The 22,878-nt window shown below is 41.3% G+C and overlaps 4 protein-coding genes across 4 annotated transcripts; all 4 read right to left on the bottom strand.

The window, feature by feature from the left end:
* Positions 1-226: 226 nt before the first annotated feature.
* Positions 227-4,930, bottom strand: LOC127779959 (succinate--CoA ligase [ADP-forming] subunit alpha, mitochondrial). The gene is made up of 7 exons (XM_052306890.1): positions 4,610-4,930; positions 3,006-3,215; positions 2,404-2,574; positions 2,203-2,326; positions 1,655-1,716; positions 1,203-1,284; positions 227-601 (listed from the first exon to the last, which is right to left on the bottom strand). The coding sequence occupies exons 1-7, from the start codon at positions 4,814-4,816 to the stop codon at positions 462-464; spliced, it is 996 nt and encodes a 331-aa protein (XP_052162850.1). The 5' UTR covers positions 4,817-4,930; the 3' UTR covers positions 227-461.
* A 1,449-nt stretch (positions 4,931-6,379) lies between these two features.
* LOC127780100 (photosystem I chlorophyll a/b-binding protein 2, chloroplastic) lies at positions 6,380-7,971 on the bottom strand. The gene is made up of 5 exons (XM_052307050.1): positions 7,707-7,971; positions 7,575-7,612; positions 7,178-7,481; positions 6,858-7,068; positions 6,380-6,643 (listed from the first exon to the last, which is right to left on the bottom strand). The coding sequence occupies exons 1-5, from the start codon at positions 7,925-7,927 to the stop codon at positions 6,626-6,628; spliced, it is 792 nt and encodes a 263-aa protein (XP_052163010.1). The 5' UTR covers positions 7,928-7,971; the 3' UTR covers positions 6,380-6,625.
* A 3,026-nt stretch (positions 7,972-10,997) lies between these two features.
* LOC127778488 (uncharacterized) lies at positions 10,998-12,982 on the bottom strand. Its single transcript, XM_052305096.1, has 2 exons — positions 11,538-12,982; positions 10,998-11,444 (listed from the first exon to the last, which is right to left on the bottom strand). The coding sequence occupies exon 1, from the start codon at positions 12,601-12,603 to the stop codon at positions 11,542-11,544; it is 1,062 nt and encodes a 353-aa protein (XP_052161056.1). The 5' UTR covers positions 12,604-12,982; the 3' UTR covers positions 10,998-11,444; positions 11,538-11,541.
* A 297-nt stretch (positions 12,983-13,279) lies between these two features.
* LOC127780298 (glucan endo-1,3-beta-glucosidase 4-like) lies at positions 13,280-21,601 on the bottom strand. Its single transcript, XM_052307209.1, has 9 exons — positions 21,090-21,601; positions 19,991-20,130; positions 18,477-19,733; positions 17,547-17,574; positions 17,333-17,458; positions 15,915-16,327; positions 15,633-15,706; positions 13,702-13,849; positions 13,280-13,546 (listed from the first exon to the last, which is right to left on the bottom strand). Exons 2-9 carry the CDS (start codon positions 20,070-20,072, stop codon positions 13,449-13,451), a joined length of 2,226 nt encoding a protein of 741 aa, XP_052163169.1. The 5' UTR covers positions 20,073-20,130; positions 21,090-21,601; the 3' UTR covers positions 13,280-13,448.
* Between the last annotated feature and the right edge of the window lie 1,277 nt (positions 21,602-22,878).

Below are 22,878 nucleotides of genomic sequence, written 5' to 3'. Positions count from 1 at the left end.
TGTGTTTAAATTCATTAACATCTATATGTATATGGACAATGCTAGAAAGTCTTACATTGTAAAATACATTGTGAAATGGAGCGGGTAGGAAGAGTATTAGTCGTCAGGTACAGTGGCAAATTAAGCAAAACCGTTGAAGTGAAAACGTGTTCACGAAAATACAGCCAAGATAGAAGTCGTCATAATGAAAAAAAAAAAACTAGAAACATCTTAGGTTTCTGCGCCATTTCCAAACAAAATATCATGTCGATAACTCAAGAATTCTGTCTTATTGAAAAGAGACAAGTGAGCCTCAGGTAGGCCATCTTCACACCGAAGATAAGCAAGAGGAAAGGCTAGGGTAAAAGGAAGATTTGAGTAGTTCCGCGGCCAGCAATGCGGCTCTACAAAGGAATTGCTCGCTGTTGCCCACGAGCACCAAAAAGTTTTCCAATGTCTCTCTACTGTACCATTTGCTCTCCCTATTCTAACATTCCGCGTTGCTTGAAAATTTCGAACATAGTTGAACCAATCTTCGCTGGTGACTCAACAACAGTAACCCCAGCCTCTCTGAGAGCCTTGATTTTGTCTTGTGCCGTACCCTTGCCCCCTGACACAATTGCTGCCATAAGAGAAGAGTGAAAGTAGATTAGTACATGCAATAGCTGAACTTGATTTAAAACGACAAAAGAGAATGTATATCAACAAACATTTTTTATGGAAAAATTGGGATTCATATCCTGTCATACATAATGTTAACCATGTTTTAGGAGTAGGAATCAAACTTTGCTGACCGCTACCATAGTACTTGATCATGGTGTCATACATAATGTTAACCACGTTATAGGAGATGAAGGCAAAGGCACGATAGAATCCGATGCAACTAAAAATCTGGTCCAAAACCACCGGTTTCGAACTGTATAAATGTCCATACTGGTTGGAAGAATGAAGTATGCATTTCTCATATATTACTGATCGTGAACCAATACCACATTCGACCCAGTGAATCTTTCATAGTAAAATCTGTGGAATATTAGTATTTCTTTACTTATCAGTATTTGCTAATAATCATAAAATGTAGTCTAGCGACAGTAAGAGTCCCAGGAGCATTTGTTTCAACTCAAGATTGTAAAATTGATTGAATGGAGAAAAGAATATGCATAATCCAGAAAAGCATGAATCGCAAAAGAAAAATCAAATAAAAAAACTTATTAAGTGAATACCTCCAGCATGACCCATGCGACGCCCAGGTGGAGCAGTGAGTCCAGCTATGAATGCAACAACAGGCTTTTGTGTTTTGCTCTCCTGAAATAATTGCATGTCAACTTCAGTAAGTTGATATGTTATTGCTCATCTAATATTAAAACACATAAAAATGTAAGTTTCAGCAATCATGCAACTGGACACACACAATAGTATTAGCAATGATTGACTTCATCTGTCACTTTAGTACCTGGACATGTACAGTCCTCGAGTCATTTCATATCATAACAAAAAGTTGAAAACTGAATTTGTTGCATTTATCAAAAGACAGCAAGACCGCTTGAGTTTATTGAAAGTTGAAACTGAACTATTGTGAATAACTTTAATAGTGACAAAGGTTAATAGGACATGTACATAAGAGGTTATCCAAATTACTATTGATAGCCGAAATCCTGATTCCCAACAAACAAACCTGAATGAAGGCTGCAGCATCCTCCTCAGCAGTACCTCCAATTTCTCCGATGAGAACAATACCTAATAGGCACAGGGAAACAGTTACCAATGATATTCATTTTGTCACCCACCTAGTAGTAATGATACTGCCTAACTCCGTGACTCTAGTAAACAATTGTTAGAAACCTCAGTCCCTTAACTAATTAATATGTGGGATTAATGATAAAGAAATACAAAGTCAAGATAAAGAAAATTGTAAAAAGCAGGAGCTCTGTTTTCCATATACAATCCATTTTGCTTATCCTGATAAATTCAACTAAGTCAGAGCAAACAATTGTGAAAAATCACTAGGTTGGCATATACAGGGTAACTGATGGTATACAATGAAAATCAAGATTAAGCCTGTCCAATAAATTATTGTCAAATACAAAAGCAAGTAGAATATTGAACTTAAAACTAAACATGCAGATCTAACTGAGAGGCTAGAGGTAAAGCAGAACATAGCAAACTAAGGACAATTTGAATTAATATTGTGCAACCTCAGTCAGCCAGTCACAGACAGCGTACCTTCTGTCTGAGGATCATCAACAAACTTTTCAAGGCAATCAACAAAATTCGTGCCATTGAAGGGATCACCACCAATGCCAACACACGTTGACTGCCCCAAGCCTACGGCTGTTGTTTGAAACACCTGCCAGTGAAGAAAGAAATACACCTTAGGCAAATGTATTCACAGATTGTTAGCCACACTAAAATTGATGTGCATACCGCTTCATATGTCAAGGTACCAGAGCGAGATACTATCCCAACACGACCTGGCTTGTGGATGTAACCTGGCATGATTCCAATTTTACATTCACCCGGCTTAATGATACCAGGGCAATTTGGTCCAATCAACCGAGTTTTTGATTGCTTGTTCAGAGCAGCCTTCACTTTCACCTGAAAGTTACAAAGAAACATTTAAATGGGTCACCTCATTAATTTCCTTTGACAAAAGGCAAGTAAAATAGAACTGAGATAATCTAAAATATAGGAAAGAGTAAAGAACGACCAACTATGAAACAGCATGATTGATAACACTGTTTTAAGGAAAAACAGATTACCAGCTCAAAAGATTATTGACACCACTGCAATTGAACTGATCGGTGGTCATGCTGAAACTAATGACAGCTAAAATCTCTTATTTATATGTGTCGTGTGTACAGCCACTTGAATAAAGTGAAAATAATCACGTATGTTATTTCCAATGGTCTCACTAATTTTTTTTTCTAGCTTCTGTGTACAATTATGATGAAGAGAAAACATTTGGGAATCATCATGCACGGAAAGAAACATCATATTAATGGCATGCTGAAATTGTTGTAAATTACCATGTCATGCTGAGGTATCCCTTCGGTAATGCAGACAACAAGGTCAAGCTCGGCCTCCATCGCTTCCATTATTGCAGCAGCAGCAAATGGTGGTGGAACATATATAACAGATGCATTCGCCTTTGTCTCAGCCTTAGCTTCTGCCACAGAGTTGAACACCGGAAGGCCTAGGTGCTCAGTTCCACCTTTCTTAGGGGTAACCCCACCTACCTGTTATTGTGAGAAGTACTTCAATTAAATAGGGTAAAAAAAGTACACGACAAGCTAATCAGTCAAATTACTTTTGTTTCCATAAATCAAAATTGTAACACTAACTAAAGCATTGCAGAAACAAGTAAACAATGATAATTAAATAGGGTAAAAAAAAGTACACGACAAGCTAATCAGTCAAATTACTTTTGTTTCCAGAAATCAAAATTGTAACACCTAACTGAAGCATTGCAGAAACAAGTAAACAATGATAAGACATGCCATTTCTTTGTTGAATTGCATTCAAAACCAAACTAGTGCTATACCATGTAAAAATAATCATATTTTAACAATGTCAGTGTCAACCTTGTGAGCTGTTAGAACATAATGAAATTATAACATACAATCTGACAAGCACCACACTGAGGTTGTCAGAACCCTCTAGCTGGTGCGAGACCTTTATGTAATGAGATCTTACTACATTCCGTAAGCACAGAACACTATCTAATGTACATAGCAAACAAACCACAAGCAAAACATGCCTTGGTGTATCCATCCAACTCTTTGAAGAATGATAAGATCTTAAATTCTTAATACAAAAGATCTACTTTGGTCGGATTTTCCAAGACAGCTTACAAGGTTTCAATGTGTGCAGAAAGTACTACTCAGTGTACCTAGCAACCAAACCACAACAAGCAACACATGCTTCGGTGCATCCATATGACATTTGTTCCTCATGCAATTTTCCAAGAGCATCTTAAAATGTCTCAAAGCATTCATGATGGTATTTGTTTCTCATGCTAATATGCTGTTTTAGATCAACCAGTTCCTAGATTTACAAAGCATCAAGAAATTCATAAAAACTTAGTTTACTAAGAAATTCATAAAAACTTAGTTTACTTAAGGATTTTTTTCCCTCATCAGTAATTTGTTTTCCATGCGTAATCACTAGATTGCAGTGAAAAACATCACTAGAGCCATAAAATTACTAGATAATATGAACAGAGTCGTCATTACTGAAGCACCATCACCATTCAGATTTATTGAGACGTGGCAACGAATCATAGCTTTTTAGCCATTTCACATAACTTCGGGCAACCAACCCCATACGGAGGGAATTTATGGTAGCACATTTCAACTCCAAGATAACCCCAGTTCGGTGTATGGCGCAAACACCGTTCTTCTCTTTCCGATTGTGAATCCAGCCATAAACATAGCACCTGGCTGGAAACCAAACCCTAAAATCCGAGAAAATGGGGGATCGGCGACCACGCATCTACGAGATCGCACGCCATCGGACACCGGCTCTCCCTCAAACCCTAAAATCACGCCGCCACATGGAACGAAATGCGGGGATCGAAGAGGACAAACCCGAGCCGACCGGGGCCGCGGGGATGTGGGGGACCGGGACGTACCATGGTGGTGCCGTACTCGATGGCCTGCTCGGTGTGGAAGGTGCCGTTCTTCCCGGTGATGCCCTGGCAGATCACGCGGGTGCTCTTGTCCACGAACACCGCCGGCGACGGCGCGGCCGCGGCCGCCGCCGCGAAGCCCCGCGCGTGGAGGAGGCGGGAGGCCGCGGATCCCAGCAGCTGGGACGCGCGGCGGGCGGAGGCGGCCATGGTGGGTGGCTGGTGGTGGCAGCGGCGGGCGGCGGCGGCGGCGCGTGCCCCTTTTCTCCTCTCGATTCGATTTCGTTTGGGGTTTTTGGGCGAGTGCGCTCCTCCTCCGTTTTTGTTTACTTTTCTGGGGTCTCCTCGCGATCCATTCTTGCAGGGGAAGTTGGGTGGTCAAACTTTCCACCTAGACCCTTGTATTTGTCGCTATTATCGTGATGATAAAAATATAGAACTCCAAATTATGCTTTTTCTGATTGTTATTGTATTTTTTTTCTCATTGGAAAATAATAAGGAATATACTCCCTCCGTTTCAAAATGTTTGACATCGTTGACTTTTTAGCACATGTTTAACCGTTCGTCTTATTTAAAAAATTTGTGAAATATGTAAAACTATATGTGTACATGAAAGTATATTTAACAATAAATCAAATGATATGAAAAGAATAAATAATTACTTAAATTTTTTGAATAAGACGAATGGTCAAACACGTACTTAAAAAATCAACAGTGTCAAACATTTTGAAACGGGGGGAGTATATGAGAGACATGGAAGTCAATTGTAAATACCATACAAGGATGTTTCCTCCCTCACAAAGACCAAAAAGAAAAGGAATCTTCCTCTCTCCCTTAGTCCCTCCACTTCATTTTCCTTCAAATTTATTATTCCTACCCAGATATGAGTTGTCATATTCCAAAGTCTCGATATAATGCCTTTCCATCATTCCATGGGGTTGTCAATGTATGACCTACCAAGAAGTTTGAGGTTTTTCAATCTTCTTGTAATTCGTTGGATCAAATTACACCTAACCTGACATGTAATTCACGATATTTCTTTTTTTTTTCCTTCTAATGATTTGGTGGTAAAGTCATGGGTATCTCCTAGCGATGAAAATAATGTGGAAATTTTTCGACCATGCCAATACTATTTTTGTAAAAAAAATTGGTATCATTTCTTACTTTTTTTTCTATAAAATTTAGCTTTTCATCTTCATCATATTAAAGTTGCCATTACTTAAATGCATAAATATAGAAAAAATTCCAACGATACCATTTCCATAAAAATAATAAAAAATAATATTGTTTCCGACCATTTCCATTCCTACCTCCAGGGGCGGATCCAATATGGATGTTGGGAGGACTCAACAGGGGGCGGAGCTAAAACGAAATGAAATGAGTGCCACTTGCTTAATTTACTCTACTTTAGATCGAATTTAAGCTAATACGGATGTCTAAGTTTCATAACCAGGTTCTTTGGCACCCCGTAATATACTCTGTCTCTGTCCATGGACTCAAGTTACCCTACCCTACTAGATCACCGTTGATAGAAGGACAGAGGAAGGGGGGAAGAGGAGGAAGAGAAGGGGGGAGGGAGTGCTGAAGAAGGAAAAAGGGGATGATACACTAAAGCTGCATTCGCCGGTCTCACTTCTACTTCTTCTACGGTTTTCTTTACCCTGTCGCTGCAAACTGCCTCTGAACACTGAACCCGTGCATGAATCATGATCTCATCAACATTACAGAGCCTACTACTACGGTACTACTCTGCTACATAAATCACAACTCTGATTCAGTGATGAAGAGAACTTCACTTCTAAAAGAGTATCAACTTGTTTTTTACATCGGTTACATCATAGTACAGGTACACAATCAACAAGGCATGCAGTGCTCCATCCACAATTACATCCCAATACACCACCACCATTCACAGCCTACTCCGATCCCAAAAAAGAGAGGTAAGTCGCGTCGACGAACAGTCTTTTCATCTTCCTCCATTGGCAGCCATTGTTAACACTCCAACACCTGAAGAACTCCTCATTTGGGGGTGAAGGCCTGAAATTCACACACAAACATCACCAAATTAGTGACTGAATCAATGTGGTATCTCTGATGAGATATTCAGGTTGCAGGAGAGGTGCGTATAGGAAACTGAAACTCTTTTAATCACTCGGGTGAACGTCCACTCGTTTATTACACGTCAACTAAATGGTTATAAAAAATTTTAACAAGATAAACTAATATGCAATAGTGTTTATGGACTACGGACCTGGAAGATGGTGGCGTGGCCGGGGTCGGCGAGATGGGCGAAGAGGTTGTCGATGGGGCCGGTGCCGGTGTACTCTGCCTGGAACCAAGCTCCCATGACGGCGAGCATGGCGAGCCGTCCGTTCTTGATCTCCTTGGTGCGCAGCTCCTTGATCTTCTCCGGCGAGCCGGTGCCCCAGCCGAGCGGGTCAAACCACAGACCACCAGGGTACCTGAACATTACGTTTCCAACACACGAACACGTATTTCAGCCACTTGAATTACGTCTTCGAACAAGCTCGTGACACACTTCCATGGTGTCAGTGAGTCGGTGTGTGTTACCCGACGTCGGTGCCGGTGAGCTTGTTGTTGGGGAAGATGGGGTCGGTGTTGACGCAGCCGGGCTTGATGATGTCAGCCCACCGGCGGCCCTCGGCCCAGCCGATGAGGATGAGCTCGATGATGAAGAGGGTGGTGGTGTCGGTGAAGTATTGCTGCTCGCCGGCGGTGTACCACGACGGCGTGTTGAGGATGCCGATCTTGGTCAGGAACTCCGGGATGAAGATGCCCGCCGCGCCCAGCATCGCCCACCGGCAGTGCACCAGCTCCGCCTGCACGTTCCACCGCAAGCTCTCCGGGTCCGATCCTGCGTGTGTGCATGTACACATATGTCAGTACGCATGTCCAGAGGCCGCGGCGGCGTCGCCGGCGACGAGCTAGGAAGAAGATGAGGGCTCACCGAGACCCAGGGGGTCGAAGCCGAAGTCGCCGGGGAGGCTGCGCCAAGATCAATGGCAAGTATACGATGTCAGTAGAGAGCGAGAGTGTGTGTGAACGCGTCGAGCAAGAGAGGTAAGATGGATATACCGACCTGCCGTCGAGCCACGGCGGCGGGGTGCTGCCGGGGAACCAGATTGGCCTGTCGGGCGCCGCGGCGCGCACGGCGAACGACGCCCGCGCGGACGACGACTCGGCCTGCCTCAGCAGCAGCCTGCCGCTCCTGCCGGCGCCGCCGAGGAAGGAGGAGGCCCTGGCGGCGCCGGGGAGCGCCGCGACGGCGGTGGTGGAGGAGGAGGCGGAGACGAGCGCCATTGGTGCGTCGTGTCGTGTGCGCGTGTGGTGATCGAGGAGACGGCGCGTGTGGTGAGGGGCGGTTTAAGGGATCTGCACGCGCGGGAAGCGTAGCTGGGATGGGCGGCTTATCCGCGAGGGGATAGCGAGCGCGGCCGCGTCGCGCCACGCGGCGCCGGGAATCCAATCCTTTGGCTCCGGGTCACGCTGACGTGGCGGGATCCCACCGGGCTGGTGGGGCCCGATAAAAATCAGGGCGAGGCATGCCATTGGACGACACGCGAGCTCCACATTTTTGGCACATGACTCGCTCGCTCGCTACTCGCTACGTGAGTGGTGAGTTGCAGCAGTTGCATGTAACGCAGTGTCCTAACCAAAGAAAGTTCTTTCTATCAAGATATAATCTATTCATTTTATATTATAATATGTTTTGATTTTTTAAGTGAAACATCAAACTTTAAGCAAGTTTTAAAAAAGAATACGTAGCAACATTTTTAACACTAAACAAATATAATATGATTATACTATGAGAGGTCCAGATTAGTTATACTAGATGATAAACCCTGAGTTCCACTCGAAACTAAAGTTGTTGTTCGCCCGATATTTCAATGAGTTGAGATAAATACGATTTGAAAAAAAATGTTGACGATATGATTACAACCGTACAAGACGTTGCGTTGCACCTTAGCGATCGATACACCTCTTCGTGGGTTGTTGATCTTGCCGATGCAAATCAACCTTATTCATGTAAGCAAATCGAAGAAACAAGTAAGAATAAGATAAAATCAATATGATATTGCAAATAGGAATTAAATACACACTATAAGCTGGGGTTCTGAAGACGAGCAGACGGACAGTCTAGCCGACACGCACGCTGCAAGCAAGTAGCAATGGCTAAACTTTGATCTAACAAAACCCGAGAAACCCTGAAGGGTACCTAGCTATTTAAGGAGGTGGAAGAACGACCAGGAGGGTACTAGGGTTGTGCTCCACCAGATTGGGGCGCACCCCACATGGGCTCCACATGGGCCGGGGTCCCAGACGAAGTTACAAGCCCATAGGCCCACTACAGGTGACACAACACATTGTTTCCTCAATTGCGGATGATTGGAATGGAATTTGGCAATGAAGCTAGATCCGTTGGAAAGAGGACTCCGAGATCTTTCGATCAAGTACTCATGGGCCGAAAATAAAGTTCGTATGTATATTTGGCGGCCCTTTGAAGTTAGTAATTTAGTAGGTGACCAAATCGAATTCCAACACTTAGAGGACTTGATCTTTGTCTTCTTGCTGATCCATATGATGTTAGCAATGTTTGTAGCAGTGGTACCCATGGTCACATCACTAGATTATGTCGAATCTAGTATTATATATTTTAGGACCAAGGACGTATAGAATTACGACCTTGTTAGAAAATGGATTACGCGCCTATGCCAGGTGCGATTGAGAAATGAAAATAAGTGTATGGTTATGATTAAATATGGTGAAAGAATGAATGGTTAGGATTAAACTTTACCCTATGGTGGATGGGAAATCTTTTCCTAAACCTATTTGCCAAGTGAGACCACACGACTAATGGTTAACACTAGTTCAATATATAAATTCTTGGCGGGAAAAATATCATATATTGTATCGTATAAATGTCGCTACAACACAACGACGTCATGTAATTCTTCTAGGTTAAGGGACGTAATTTTAAGAGTAAGAGATACTATGTAAATACTCTCTTAGATAAAAAAAAAGTATCATGACATTTGAGTTTTTTATAGTCTTTAAGGTGTGACTTTAATCATAACATTCTGTATAGGTTTGTAAAATCTAATCCTTTTATTAGTTTTCCTTTTTGCGAAACACAATAAAGATGTATTCCAGAGGACTTCGTTATCGACGGGTACATCATATATCACTGAAAAAATTAGCCGTGAATATGAACATCCTGAACAAGTCTAAGACTTCAACCAAAATGGGCAGGTTATACTACCATGAACCTAATCGGTTTAATTATGCTCACTTCACTAAGTTTATTAGGTTATGAAAGTAACTTTTCATCAAAAATCTACACTTACCATTTTTTATTTTGAAACTAAGTTTTTTTTTAGTATTTGTTGATAATCAAAGTCTTGCAAGTTTTTTTAAGAAAAAAAAAACAAACATCACGTATATTTTTTTATCGAATAGAGGAACAAGATCCTATGAGTCTGGTCTGGTTTACTCCCTCCGACCCGAAAAAAGCAAATATAAAACTGGATGTGACATATCCTAGTACAACGAATCTGGACAGAGGTATATCCAGATTTGTAATAATAGGATATGTCACATCCAGTACTATGTTGATTTTTTATGGGACGGGGAGTATTTTGAGAGTCGTATGTGTCTACTCTCGGAATATAATGTTCCTGAGGACTTCTAAAAAGCTACTAGTATTAAGTATGACTATTACATCTAACAACCTATCCATATTTTTCACAATTACACATATATAATTTTTGCTCCAAGTTCCCTTTCAGAGGCACTTTGTCCTTTCTGGCAGGATGTCTTCTCAACTCATAAATCAATAAATCGATGTCAGTGGGACATATATATATTTTCTAGTACTACTGCCCTGTTTAGTTCCATAGTTTTTTTTTTCCAAACTTTCAACTTTCCATCAGATCAAACCTTACATACACACATAATTTTTCTATCACATCGTACCAATTTTAACCAAACTTCCAAACTTCAGTGTGAATTAAACACAACCTATATTTTAAGTTCTACAGATACTACTGTTCTGTCCAAGTTCTTTTTTAAAGCCACTGTTTTTGCGGTTTTGCCATATATTATATATTTTAAGTAGAGACTACTGTTTCTACAGAGACTTAGTATATTTTAAGTTCTACAGCGACTACTGTGTTTGCCCTTTCGACAGGTTTTGCTCTATGTCAGTTGATATACTCAATATTAAAAGAGAAATTAAAATCTCACCCATAGAAATTAAAAGAAATGTGAAGCCATATGCTTTGAAAAGAACACCTGCCTTGCAAACCCAACGCAACTGCAAAAGGCGACAGCATCAAAAACCGTGACAGATCATCAAAAGAGCAGAAATATGTGATTAAGTACATGTTGGCATGTTGCATCCTCAATCAAGAGCACCTCACAAACATCACAAACTCAATTTTTTTTTCACTAACGTGCACTCTCAACATTCATCATGCATACACCAAATTGAAAAGGGGACGTGACTCTCAAAAAGATGGAAAGGGAGCGTGCACCAACACCATCTCTGACCAGAGAGTGTCGGTAGAACTGGGCAATTCCCTCGTGTTCATACTTCGTGTAGTAACTTTGCAGAGGATGCATTCAAAGCGCGTGAACTAGCTAGACTCTGATGTTTATCTGGTACATCATTGAGTAATTACATTGCTGAGCAAATGCCATAAAACAACTCAGATAATACAGCAAATGGATGATACCCTACTAGTTGATCAAGATTATTCGTTCAGGTAGATGGTTATCCTTGCTCTAGAGTTTCTTGGCAGATTCTGCACATCTGAAACTATCCTCCAAAACCATGTTTTTGCATTAGGTGCATTATTATACTGAGATGTGCTGATTCTACTAGGGAACTCTGATGCATGCATGTACTCACTTGATTAGAAAGGTTTGTTCTTCTTGGAGCCATGCTTGGCCTTGACCATCTGGTTCAGTGCCTTCACGCAACGGCGAATCACTCCCATCGACTTCTTCCCCCCGTCTGGGCGCTTTATCACCATGGCCAACGTCGCGCCACCAGCAGCCGGAGGCACGGGAAGTTTATGATCAGCAATAATGGCTTTCTCCCCATTTCCGAGCTTGCTGGTGGCTTTGGCTTCTCCGACGATGAGGAGCTGCTTCTCTTGAATCAGATCCTGAAGGGAGAACCGGGGCACGTCATCGGCGAACGGCGGCGTGATCGGCTTCTTCACAGTTTTGCGTTGCTCCTGGGCCTTCTGCTTCGTGTCTTGGCATTGCTGCTGTGCCTCGAGTGACTTGTGCTCTTCATCGTGATACTTCTCTGATGTCTTCTCTTCTTCGCATTGTTCAGCTGTCTTCTGCTCCCCATCTTGGTATTGCCCTGTAGTGTTGTCTTCATCTTCGTATTGATTTGGCGCCTTCTCCTCATCTTGACATTGCTGCAATGTCTTCTGATCCTCATCAAGATATTGCTTTGGTGTTTTCTTCTCTTCGTCTTGATCCTGGAACAGTTTCTCCTGCTCTTCATCTAGATAATGATGAAGTTTCTTCTCCGGTTCTTCATCCAGATGATCCTGAAGTTTCTTCTCCTGCTCTTCATCTAGATAATGATGAAGTTTCTTCTCCGGTTCTTCATCCAAATGATCCTGAAGTTTCTTCTCATGCTCTTCATCTAGATAATGGTGAAGTTTCTCCTCCTGCTCATCACGGTGTTGATTCAGTGTCTCCTGTGCATCAACTTCGCATTGCAGTGGTGCCTGTAGAATCCTCAACTCCTGATCTTCATATGGACATGGTGGCTGCAGCTCTATATCCTGGCACTGGAACAATGTCTTCAGCTTGGCATCTTGACGTAGCTGCTGCACAAGGGGCTGCACCTGTTGATTTTGATAACAAGTGATGAGACTTGTTGATCTTCGTGTCCGCCTCGACATGCCAAGATCGAAGCGGCGAGATTTGTTCACATCACACTCGGTGGCCATTGTCAGTGGTATGAGGAGAAAGATCACCAAAGGAGCAACTTGCTTCTTCTCAGGGGTGGAGTTGTTATAGGTTGCCTGATGTGATTAGTAGATGCATAGTTCGTACTGAGAATAGGTGAGCTGGTAAAATGTCCATTTCAGAGGTAATGTCTGGTTTGGTCATTTGGAAGATCAGTGCCTGTCCTAGTACCCTTTAACCCCTACATGAAGTGAAATTAAAGTTAGTATCAGCAGACAAGTGATCAATATTCTGCCACAAGCCCACAACCATCTAGAATATTTGTTCTGCAATAAGATTTTAATACATCAAAATTTATTTTGCAAGATGACAATATATATTAATCACGCGGCATAACGAATTGTAGGAAGTAGGGACAAAGTTCTGAAATAAAGAAATTTCTGTGCATTTTAAGCTATTCCCAACTACCTAAGAGCTGAGAACCAGCAATATTTGGTTTCAAGCAAAAGATTTGACTGACACGTCTTCACATACTTTGACTGCAATGTTAATCTAAAGCTTTATTTTGAATATATCACTGACACCTCAGATAAGAGGTAATGCCCACTTGCCCAGGTCCAATAAATAGCATTTCAGAAACTTACTCGTAGGTTGGACGAACTGATTCTAAACAAATACCTTGATAAGTACAATACCATTGAAGCCAATTCTGCCACCTAAAAGCTAACAACATAATAATTGTCTAATATAAAATGCACAGGTACATCTTATGTCACAGTCAACCTAAACAAAGTATTGATATTTTCCCAACATTGTACATCTCAGGGTACACCAAATATATTCATTTACGGAGTTAGTGATCTTGCTTAGCTGCAGATGGAACTCCCTATCTTGCAAACCTCATCGTCCACTCCGCAGCTATTTCATCATGCTTAGTTCTATCAGTCAAGTATAAACGTCCAATGCTCGGCACAAGTGGGCAGTCTGCACGGAAAAAACAATCATAATATGAAGTTATCAAGATGAAATGAAGCAAAAATTATGTGTATATTACATAGTTTAAACAGGACTGCATGTTTTATCATGGAAGATAGTGCAGAAACAGAACAATTGTGATCATACTGTAACTTGGAACTTACATGGATCTGGGTTTGTTATGATGGCTTTAATGGCAAGTAGCACCTTTGAAATAGTTAAAGCAGGACTCCATCCTTCCCTTAAAATGTCCATACTCAAGTTACCAGTGGAGTCAACATTGCAGTGATAAATCCTTGTCTTGAAAGTTACCTAGCACAGTGACAGAACAGTTATAACTTGTAACCACGAATTGAGGTCCCCTAATACCGAAATATCGGATAAAATTACAGCAGTGGATCTCAATTGTTTCATACTTCTATATAAACATTGAAATTGCTGTTCCTTCAATATTGAAATTTTAGCATGTTCAACTGGAAGAGTGTATTACCTTCCATATTATTAATTACTGAAACATCAAATCAAGCCACAATTGCCAGCCCATGTGTATTTCCTCTGTATTATGAGTGTGCTATCCACTCTACAAAAACTTGAGAAATTCACTTACTATTGCCAAATTATATGGAGTGTAGCATTAGCAGAATTAATATGATTGCCATGTTGGACTGTATTGATGTTTGCATGGTTCCATGTGCTGGTTAAGGTAAAAGGTAGACCACTGCAGGGCTGTGTGTTAGGTCAAATCAGTCCTAGCATTGCCCTAGGCTTCCAGCACTGCTATCTAGAGAATGGGGGAGAATTCCAGATGCTCCATCAAATACTGAAGAGCAGAAATGGAGGTTGGTTGTTCGGATCCTTCATATCCTACCTCCCATCAAGGAATTATAAGTTGATGGTAATAGCTGGGCAATAGCTATTATAAGTAATAGCTAAGTCTTACTGTCTTAGCAACCAACAAACCATGAAGCAGGTGATCATGTAGGGCTGTGTAGGCTACAGCCAGGAGGTGTATACTGATTAGTCAATGTCAACACTAAATGGACCAAAAATCTGCATTTAGAAGGCTCATTTTCTTACCAGACTACTATGCAAATAGTATATTGACATAGGATGAAGGTGATGCCCAAGCACATTAGGCTTCCAATGGACAAAACCTTTCTCTGTAAAATTTTAACACAGCACTATCAACCAAAACAGGAGATGTCTAGGAAAACAACATTTTAGCAACTCTGCGCAGTTATTTTCTTGAACACTAAGCATAAAACAGACTTCAGATAAGTTTTCTTCATAAATAATCAAGATCATATTGAAAAGAGGTAAATGGTGCTTACCTTAAAAAGAACGCAGGTCGCTTTAATTAATAACAAAATAAACTAGCTTTAACATAATCTCTTTTGTTATCTATGCCCTTCTAATCATCACACTGTTTGCTGAGTTAGCCCTTGAACAGAAGCATTCCTTGTCCCCAAAAAGATTCATGAGATATTCCATTTTAGGATGAATCTTAATCCTTGCAGACAACTCGACACATTTTCAAACCCCTTCCAGGCTAAAATGCATAGATCATACACTTATTTTGAAGAAACTAAAAGAAGTCCGGTGAAGGTAGACTTTCGAAACAAAATACCATATGCATTTACTAAACATACCAATGTTCATCACTTTTGTAATACCCTGTTCACATAGTGAAGTAGAACTAGCTATACAACAATATTATCCCAACCAATAATCCATCCTATTTGAATTTCTATTCCACTTCTTCAAGATTTTAGACATGCGCATGTCTCGTAAAAACATTTCTTTGGATGCAAGCCTTTCCCGTGTTACCTTAGCCACACTTCCACGCGGTAAATCAATAGTCGTCTATCAATAGTTACTGAAGGGAATGCCATATTTATTCTAGATATTTGTTCCAATAACAGCGATATGATCACTCATGAATCACAGCATTAGGTAGAATGCACACAGACAAGGAGAGAAAATGTCAAGTTACAACTTAAGCTTCTATATGATCTCGTAGAAAGCCAGACACCTCATAACCAACAGCCCATTTAAGCAAACAGAAAAAAAAAAGAAGCTAATTCTTAGTTCTTACCATGGGAGGTTTAAACGGATAGTCAATTGGGAATACAATATCGAGGAAAAATATCCCTCCTTCATACGGAGATCCTACAAGATGAGCACTGCATTAGATCAACAAAGTGAAGGTGGTCATAAGACTAGTTCACTCTACACTCCACACCCTAATTCCAAACTTGAAAAAAAAAAACCGCGATTTCAACTAGTGAAATTCGCAGAGCCGCAGTAAAATTCGCACGAGCTTTATCGGCGCTGCTAGCAGGGGGGAGTAAGCGGAGAGGGGGAAGGGCGATGATACCCTGAGGTCCGATGATGGTGGAGAGCCAGTGGTAGAGGTTGTCGCCCTTAGGGCCGGCGGAGCAGTCGGAGGCGTTGAGGTCCATCAGCTCCTTCTGAATCCGCTTCCCCGACGACGACACCGACGTGCCGCCGCTGGAGCCCCAGGGGCGCACGCCGCTCCATCCTCCACCCCCACCTCCGCCGCCGGAGCCCCCTCCTCCTCCTCCTCCGCCCCCGCTGGTGCCGGCGCCGGCGCCGGCGGGGAAAGGGGAGCGAGAGGTCGGGAAGGAGGAGGAAGACGATGACATGGCCTCGACGGCTGGCTTACGACATGGCCTTGGGGGTGAGGGGGAGCGGCGCCGCCGGCGGTGGTGGGGGGATGGAGAGCGACGCCGGTGTGGGGGGAGAGCGGCGGAGAGGGGAAAGGTTAGAGGGAGTGACGGGACGAAGAGGGGAGGTGCGAATTTATTTATTTATTTTTCATTCCCTCCGTTTCACAACATAAGTCATTGTAGCATTTCTCATATTCATATTAATGTCTGTTTCACAATATAAGTCATTCTAGCATTTCTCACATTCACATTGTGAAACGGAAGAAGTAATTGCATTTCCATATAAATTACTCTATCCATCTTAAAAACCAAACTAGAGGAGAATTTGCAACATATGTTCAGAATTATTATTTTATGTGGAGTTAAATCGCCACCTACAGTGGTTTTTTTAGACGGGAGTACAAAATATGAAAACTAAAATTTGAGAGAAACTGATTTGAGACGTGCTTTTATTCTGCGTGACAGCCTGATAGCTCCACATATACTGTCTTATAAATCCATTTTTGCTGTTCCAGTATTGCCAGTAATAATGGGCCAAAAGCGACCAAATACTCAAATTTTAAACTGACCACACATAAATCCAACCCTGAAAAACCATAAATAAATTTCGGTGCCATGTAACTGTAACATATGGACTGCTTTAGAACGTAGAAATTTTTATGTAGGACTTAATTCTTCATTGTACAAACCAGGCCAGACATTTTTGCATCTGCTACATGAGACCAAAAAAAAAACTTAACAAACATGTAGTACTCAACAAGAGTATAAATTTAGAAGAAAAAATTAGTGAGTCTGAGAGAAAAACACTGTTACTCAACAAGAGTGACAGTTTCAGTACTGAAGCTATATGCAGGGAGCACAAAACACTTTTTGAGTCATACAAACATTTCAGAAAAGAAGGTTTCCACAATTCAATACTCCCAGCCTGGCATTCAAAATTGATGTATTTGACTCCTTTCTCTAGGTCAACGAATTTTGAGAAACACATGCCATCTAACCTCAATACATCTAAGACAAATATGGCCTCCTACACTCCTACTGACAAGATCCACAATAAATTTCGGGCATCTCATCCAAAACGCATCATTTTTTTACAGGGTTTTACATGAACACCATGATAGACAGCAATGTAATTAGGTGAGTCAACCAGCACGAGTGAATTTGTGTAGCAAAATTGTCTGGGCTTACGGGCCCAGACGCCGCACCACCGCTGCTGCCATTGGAGCCAGTGCTGCAAGAAGAACCAACACTGCATCAGGACGTAGAGCCAAAAAAAAAATGTAGAACCGTTAGCACAAAAATATCGAGAAAGGACTCACCTTCCTGCAAAAATGCATGAACCATGGCCTGCATATTTTGATCCAGGGAAATTGTATTAGGCTCATCAAACAGGGAAAATAAGTAATCACCCGGTCCAATCTAACAGTAAATATTCTTGATCTCTTTGAACACACTAAAAAAACTTCAGGATGCCTTCTATAAGAAAATGCATGAAACTTCAGGATGTGATCATGCATTTAACTAGTGGTAAACACATTTTATATTAGCATGATCAGATATCTAAAGTCTAAGGTTTCTTCAAATTTTCTTGCTTACCATTCCTATGTAATCAGAGGTCCATGTCAGACATACACAAACTCAAACATGTTCAATTATAACCTTGTTTGCAGCTCCAAGGTGTTTACTGGCGTTCAATGGCATCTAAGTCATATTAAGAATAGGCAAACAAAGTCCCAATGAATGAGCCAATCAGTTCTTTTGCATGCACTTGTTACATTTAGTTTCGCTTGGATCAGAACAGTTTGTAATAGCTGCCATGCTGCATACCAGGAACAGGAAGACACCGTAGAAATCATGTAGTCATGTGGATACTATTATAGCATGCGACAGGATAAGCCCCTATAAGTTTCACAGATCTTAAGCAAGTTTCCATGTAACCAGTAAAATATTGGGCTGGTTAACTAATAATCTAACCAACATGATCTAAACTGCTATGGTGGCTGGTGGCTATTAGTTTGGTGAAAACATGCATCTAGTTGTTTTAATATATAAACTTAGTTTTTTTTTCCTGCAGTACTAGGAGCAAATGAAGATTACTAAAATGTTCAGAAAGTAAATGTCCTTTTAGTGCTGACTGCTGCTAACCATGCTTCCAGAAAACTAAACCAGGTAATTACCAATTGTGCAAAAGTGTTAGTACCTAATAATTGCAGGGAAATTGGTAGTCAAAGAGAGAGAAACCGGCTTACTTGGATCAGTAGATGTCACCATTGCCGTGCTATTGAAGTTGCATGTTCCGCCACTTGCTCGTGTCCTATGGTAATAATCATTGAAAGCATAAGAAGCAACAGCGACAATGTCATCTGATTTATAGCATGGTTGCCCAGGTTGAATTGCACTGCAGTTTGCAGAGCCAGGGCCACAGGCCCAATCCAAGCTTTGCTTCAATGCGCTATGAGGAGCACTAGAATTTGCTACACAGAATGTCCCTCGCAAAACTGGTGAATCTGTATTAGTTGTGGCCATGTCTTCAAATGTAAGGCTGTACACAGTAGTTGCATTGGGGAACATGATGCCCCAATTTTTCTCTGAGACAGGTCCAGCCCGAAGATCCTCATTGAACAACTCAAATATGAATGTGCTTACTTGATTGTTTGGCTGGCCAGGAGTACCAGAATTATTTAATACATGGCGTATGAGGTTTGTATTGTAGGCCAAAGCATTATCCACATTAGCAGCCTTCTCATTTTGCCCACCATGCGATGGCCACCCAGAAGCTGTGACCATAACAGGGATCCCAGTGAAATTCATTGCTTGCATTGAGTTGTATGTAGCATCAACCATAGCATCAAACATATTGGTATAGAACAAATTTGTGTTGGGATCTGAAATTTGGCTATCAGGGTTGAGTGATCGAAACAGCGCATATTCTAAGGGGAATACGCCTTGCCCTTTGACATAGTCATAATAAGGTTGGGCGTTCAGCATGAAGGGAGATGCTGTGTTGTTCAGAAATTGAAGATACTGAAGCATTATTGAGCTCCATGTCGAATTGAATGTAGCAGTAGATGGAGGAAATGGCTTAGAGATCATGTCTGTTGAATGAGGACTTGAAATTTTCACCTGGGTATTGAGATTTGCAGCCAAAAGCGCTGACTGTAGGAATTGCAATGCAGGTACAAGAACAAGAGCTGCATTTGGTTCCGTAGTAAGAACCTCATTCCCTACAGCAATATGCGTTATGTTAGTCGCTGGAATGTATGCAGCAACATTCTTGTTAATCCAATCAGCAGCTGTAGAACGAGATTGCCCCACTCGAAGTAGCTGATCATTTGGAACCCCAACCACCACTTCTATTCCAGTATTTGCAAGGGCAGATAGCATCTGATGGTCTGAATCAAGCAGACGAACATGTTGAATCTTCTTTTCTTTCAGGATAGACACTATGTCTGATGCTGACGGTGGGTTCGAAATATCAGTGCCAACATTGATACCAACAAATGCTCCTGTGGAAGTGAATAAAATTGTTCCATGAATATATATATGGCAACAGTCATAAAGCAACCATTTTGCAGTTCAAAGCAGTAATTTGTTTGGTGTACTAGCTTAACTCTTCGCATGTATTCGAGAAAACTATCTCTCGCACAACTTGGCAAATCAAAGCGCAAATTGAATAAATACAATAAAGCATCAACCCTAATTGAAAGCACCGTGTTACAATAAAGCCATATTCATAGAAGTTAAGTTACAAATGTGCTGTTACCTGAAACATTGAAAACCATGAGCATTAACAGAATCACCACGCCTTTTAGGCTCGCTGGCCACATATTTCGGTGCTCTAGCATCTGATTTCTTATTATCCAATGACACTTTTCTCACTTTCTCAGAAGCACTTAACCGAAGCTGAAACATCAACATTGAAGAAATTATTCCCTTCAAACAATATAGCACAAACTTCACTTAACTTCTATCTTTAGGAGGTAATAAATTTGAGCTGAGAAAACTTTAATGATGAGAAATACAATTCCCCGCAAAAAAAATGATGAGAAATACAAGAATGCATCCACATTTGTAGAATACAGCCAAATATGATATTAAAGCATCGACCTTTCTGGTTCTTCCCAAATCATCATCACAAAATAACAGTTTGGGACATAAATGCAGTTCAAAAGTATTCAGATACTACTAGTTCAAAGAGCTTGCCGAATACTCTGCAAATCTGCAAACATCCAAGAAACAGGAACCAGGCGCTCATCCAAGAACCAAGCAATTCAGGGAATCTGAGAGAAATCTATCAGATAACCCGAGGTGGCGGAGAGCTGTCTGAAGAAATGCCTGGGAGGTGAACGGCCGAACGGGTAAGAAGAATGAAGAGGAATTCAAGCAAGAAAACCCAAAGGGGCTACGCATGAAAGCACATCAACACAAAGATGAACAAGCAAATCAAGCAGTTACCTCTCAAAACATCAGGACAAATCCCCAATACTAACGCTGCCTAATCATGAGGAAATCAGAAGAACTCCGTTCCCCGACAGTTAAAACTTCACTGAATATAAAGCAATGAGAAACGTGAAACAGGAGGACAAGAGCATGGTGATGGGCTTTGTTTCTGAGTGAAACGTGAAATTAAAATTTGTTTTGGAGTCGTAAACAAGCAAGCTTTGAAGAACACTCCCATCACCCCTCACGGTTAAAATTCCATTCCTTTCCAAGAAACCTCGGTTGGTGAAAGGTCACGAGCACAAAAGATCACAAGCCTCCAGAAACAAAGCAACAAACGGGAACATCGCAATCGTATCAACAGTACATGAAAGAAAAATGAAACAAACCAACAAGAGAAGAGAAGAAAATAATTAAGCCACCTGATCTTGTCCCCGGAGAAGAGACCTTTCTTCCACTTCCACTTCCCCTTTCCAGATACACACAGCCAAGAACGAAGCACGAACTTCAGATTGGAGGCTGGACCGCTGGCTGGAGCCAGCACCGGACTACTACTACTGGAAGCAGTGAGAAATGGGAAGCCCTCTTCTCTCTCACACACACACACAGAGAATCCGAGGAGGTAGAGTAGTGTGTGTGTCAGTCTCTCGGTTCTTGGTTTGGATTCTTTCCTGCTTCTGTTTCTTGGAGGATTAAAACCTCTCCAAGGAGAGGTGATTAGTACTAGTAGTATTGATCAAAGTGCATAGGAGACGGGATTAAAAAGAAAGAAAAGATGAGGGGATTGACCGAGAGCTCAGCTCAGTCTCAGCTCAGCTGCGCGTGTCACAGATCCAATTAAGTTTCTTGGGAGACAGACATGGAGGATTAAAGAAAAGAGGTGGGAAAGGTGGAGGAGGAATAAAAGGTTGAGCTTTTCTAGGCTCGGAGTTGGGGGCGGGTTGGCGAACTGATCAGCGTGGTGTGGGATGGGATGACTGGCGAATGTGCTGGACTGGAGCGTGCACGGCGTGTGTGTGTGCTGTGCTGTGCAGCGTGCAGTTCCAGAGGAGCAGAGAAGGCCAGCGTAGCGTACTAGCGTTTCTGTGGGCACAAGCACAATCGGTGGCCATCTCTTGGACGTTCGGCTCATAAATCCAGCGTATTCTCGAGTTCATTTTCCGGCTCATTAAGGGTGTGTTTGGTGTAAGTCACAGTTTGCCACGCCTAAGATTAATTAAATTTGATAGGTATTTAGTTGTAGTTACAGTTGTGGTAATATTCTCCTCCAACAAATTCGGTCTCACATGCAATGGCTCAAAAAATGTGGCAAGATTCCCTTAGACTTAGTAAGTTGTGGCTAACAATTTGATCACCTCATCTTAGACAAGGTGTGGCAACTTTTATTGGTAAGTAATGGTAAAGTGTGGCCATGAATTAACTTCCTTCAAAAACGATTTTGGTGGTGTTTAGTTTCCTTCAAATTTCCAAATATTTCTGCATATCAAATGTTTGGACACATGCATAGAGCAATAAATGTGGACGAAAAAAACAATTGCACAATTTGCATATAAATTGCGAGGCGAATCTTTAGAGCCTAATTACGCCATGATTTGACAATATGGTGTTACAGTAAACAGTTGCTAATGACGGATTAATTACGCTTAATAAATTCATCTCCAGTTTACATGCGGAATCTGTAATTTATGTTGTTATTAGTCTATGTTTAATACTTTAAATATGCGTCCGTTGGAGGAGGAACTAAACACGACATTTACAGTAGATTTGGTGTGGCATTCCATAGGAGCTTCAGGGATTCATTGAAATTCAGGATTGAAAAAGAAACGAGAAACGAGAAAAATGCAAGTGCAAATAAAGTATTGTAAAATATAGAAAAATGCTAAAATGGTTGTTTGATTAGGCCATGGAAAAGAATGCAAGAATCAAATAAGAGTATTTAAAAATATAGAAAAAACCAAAATAATCATTTGATTAGGTCAAAGAAAAACGTAAAAATTGAATAAGATGGATAAAAGGAAAATTTTAAATATATTGAAGCTTTTGCTAACTTTTTTCTAAATCTTTCTTGTCTCAAATATCTTTATATAATTGTTTTAGGGTTAAATTTCTTGTGTTTTTATACAAATCAAGAAAGGCCCGACTCTTCATCCGCTCAAAAAGCGAAAGCATCTGAAACAAGGTAGCCTCGAGAGAGAAAAAAAAAGGGCCAGA

This window comes from Oryza glaberrima, chromosome 7 (genome assembly GCF_000147395.1).
Source record: "Oryza glaberrima chromosome 7, OglaRS2, whole genome shotgun sequence".
In the NCBI taxonomy this organism is placed as follows: domain Eukaryota; kingdom Viridiplantae; phylum Streptophyta; class Magnoliopsida; order Poales; family Poaceae; genus Oryza; species Oryza glaberrima.
This window is presented reverse-complemented; position numbering and strand designations above follow the sequence as displayed.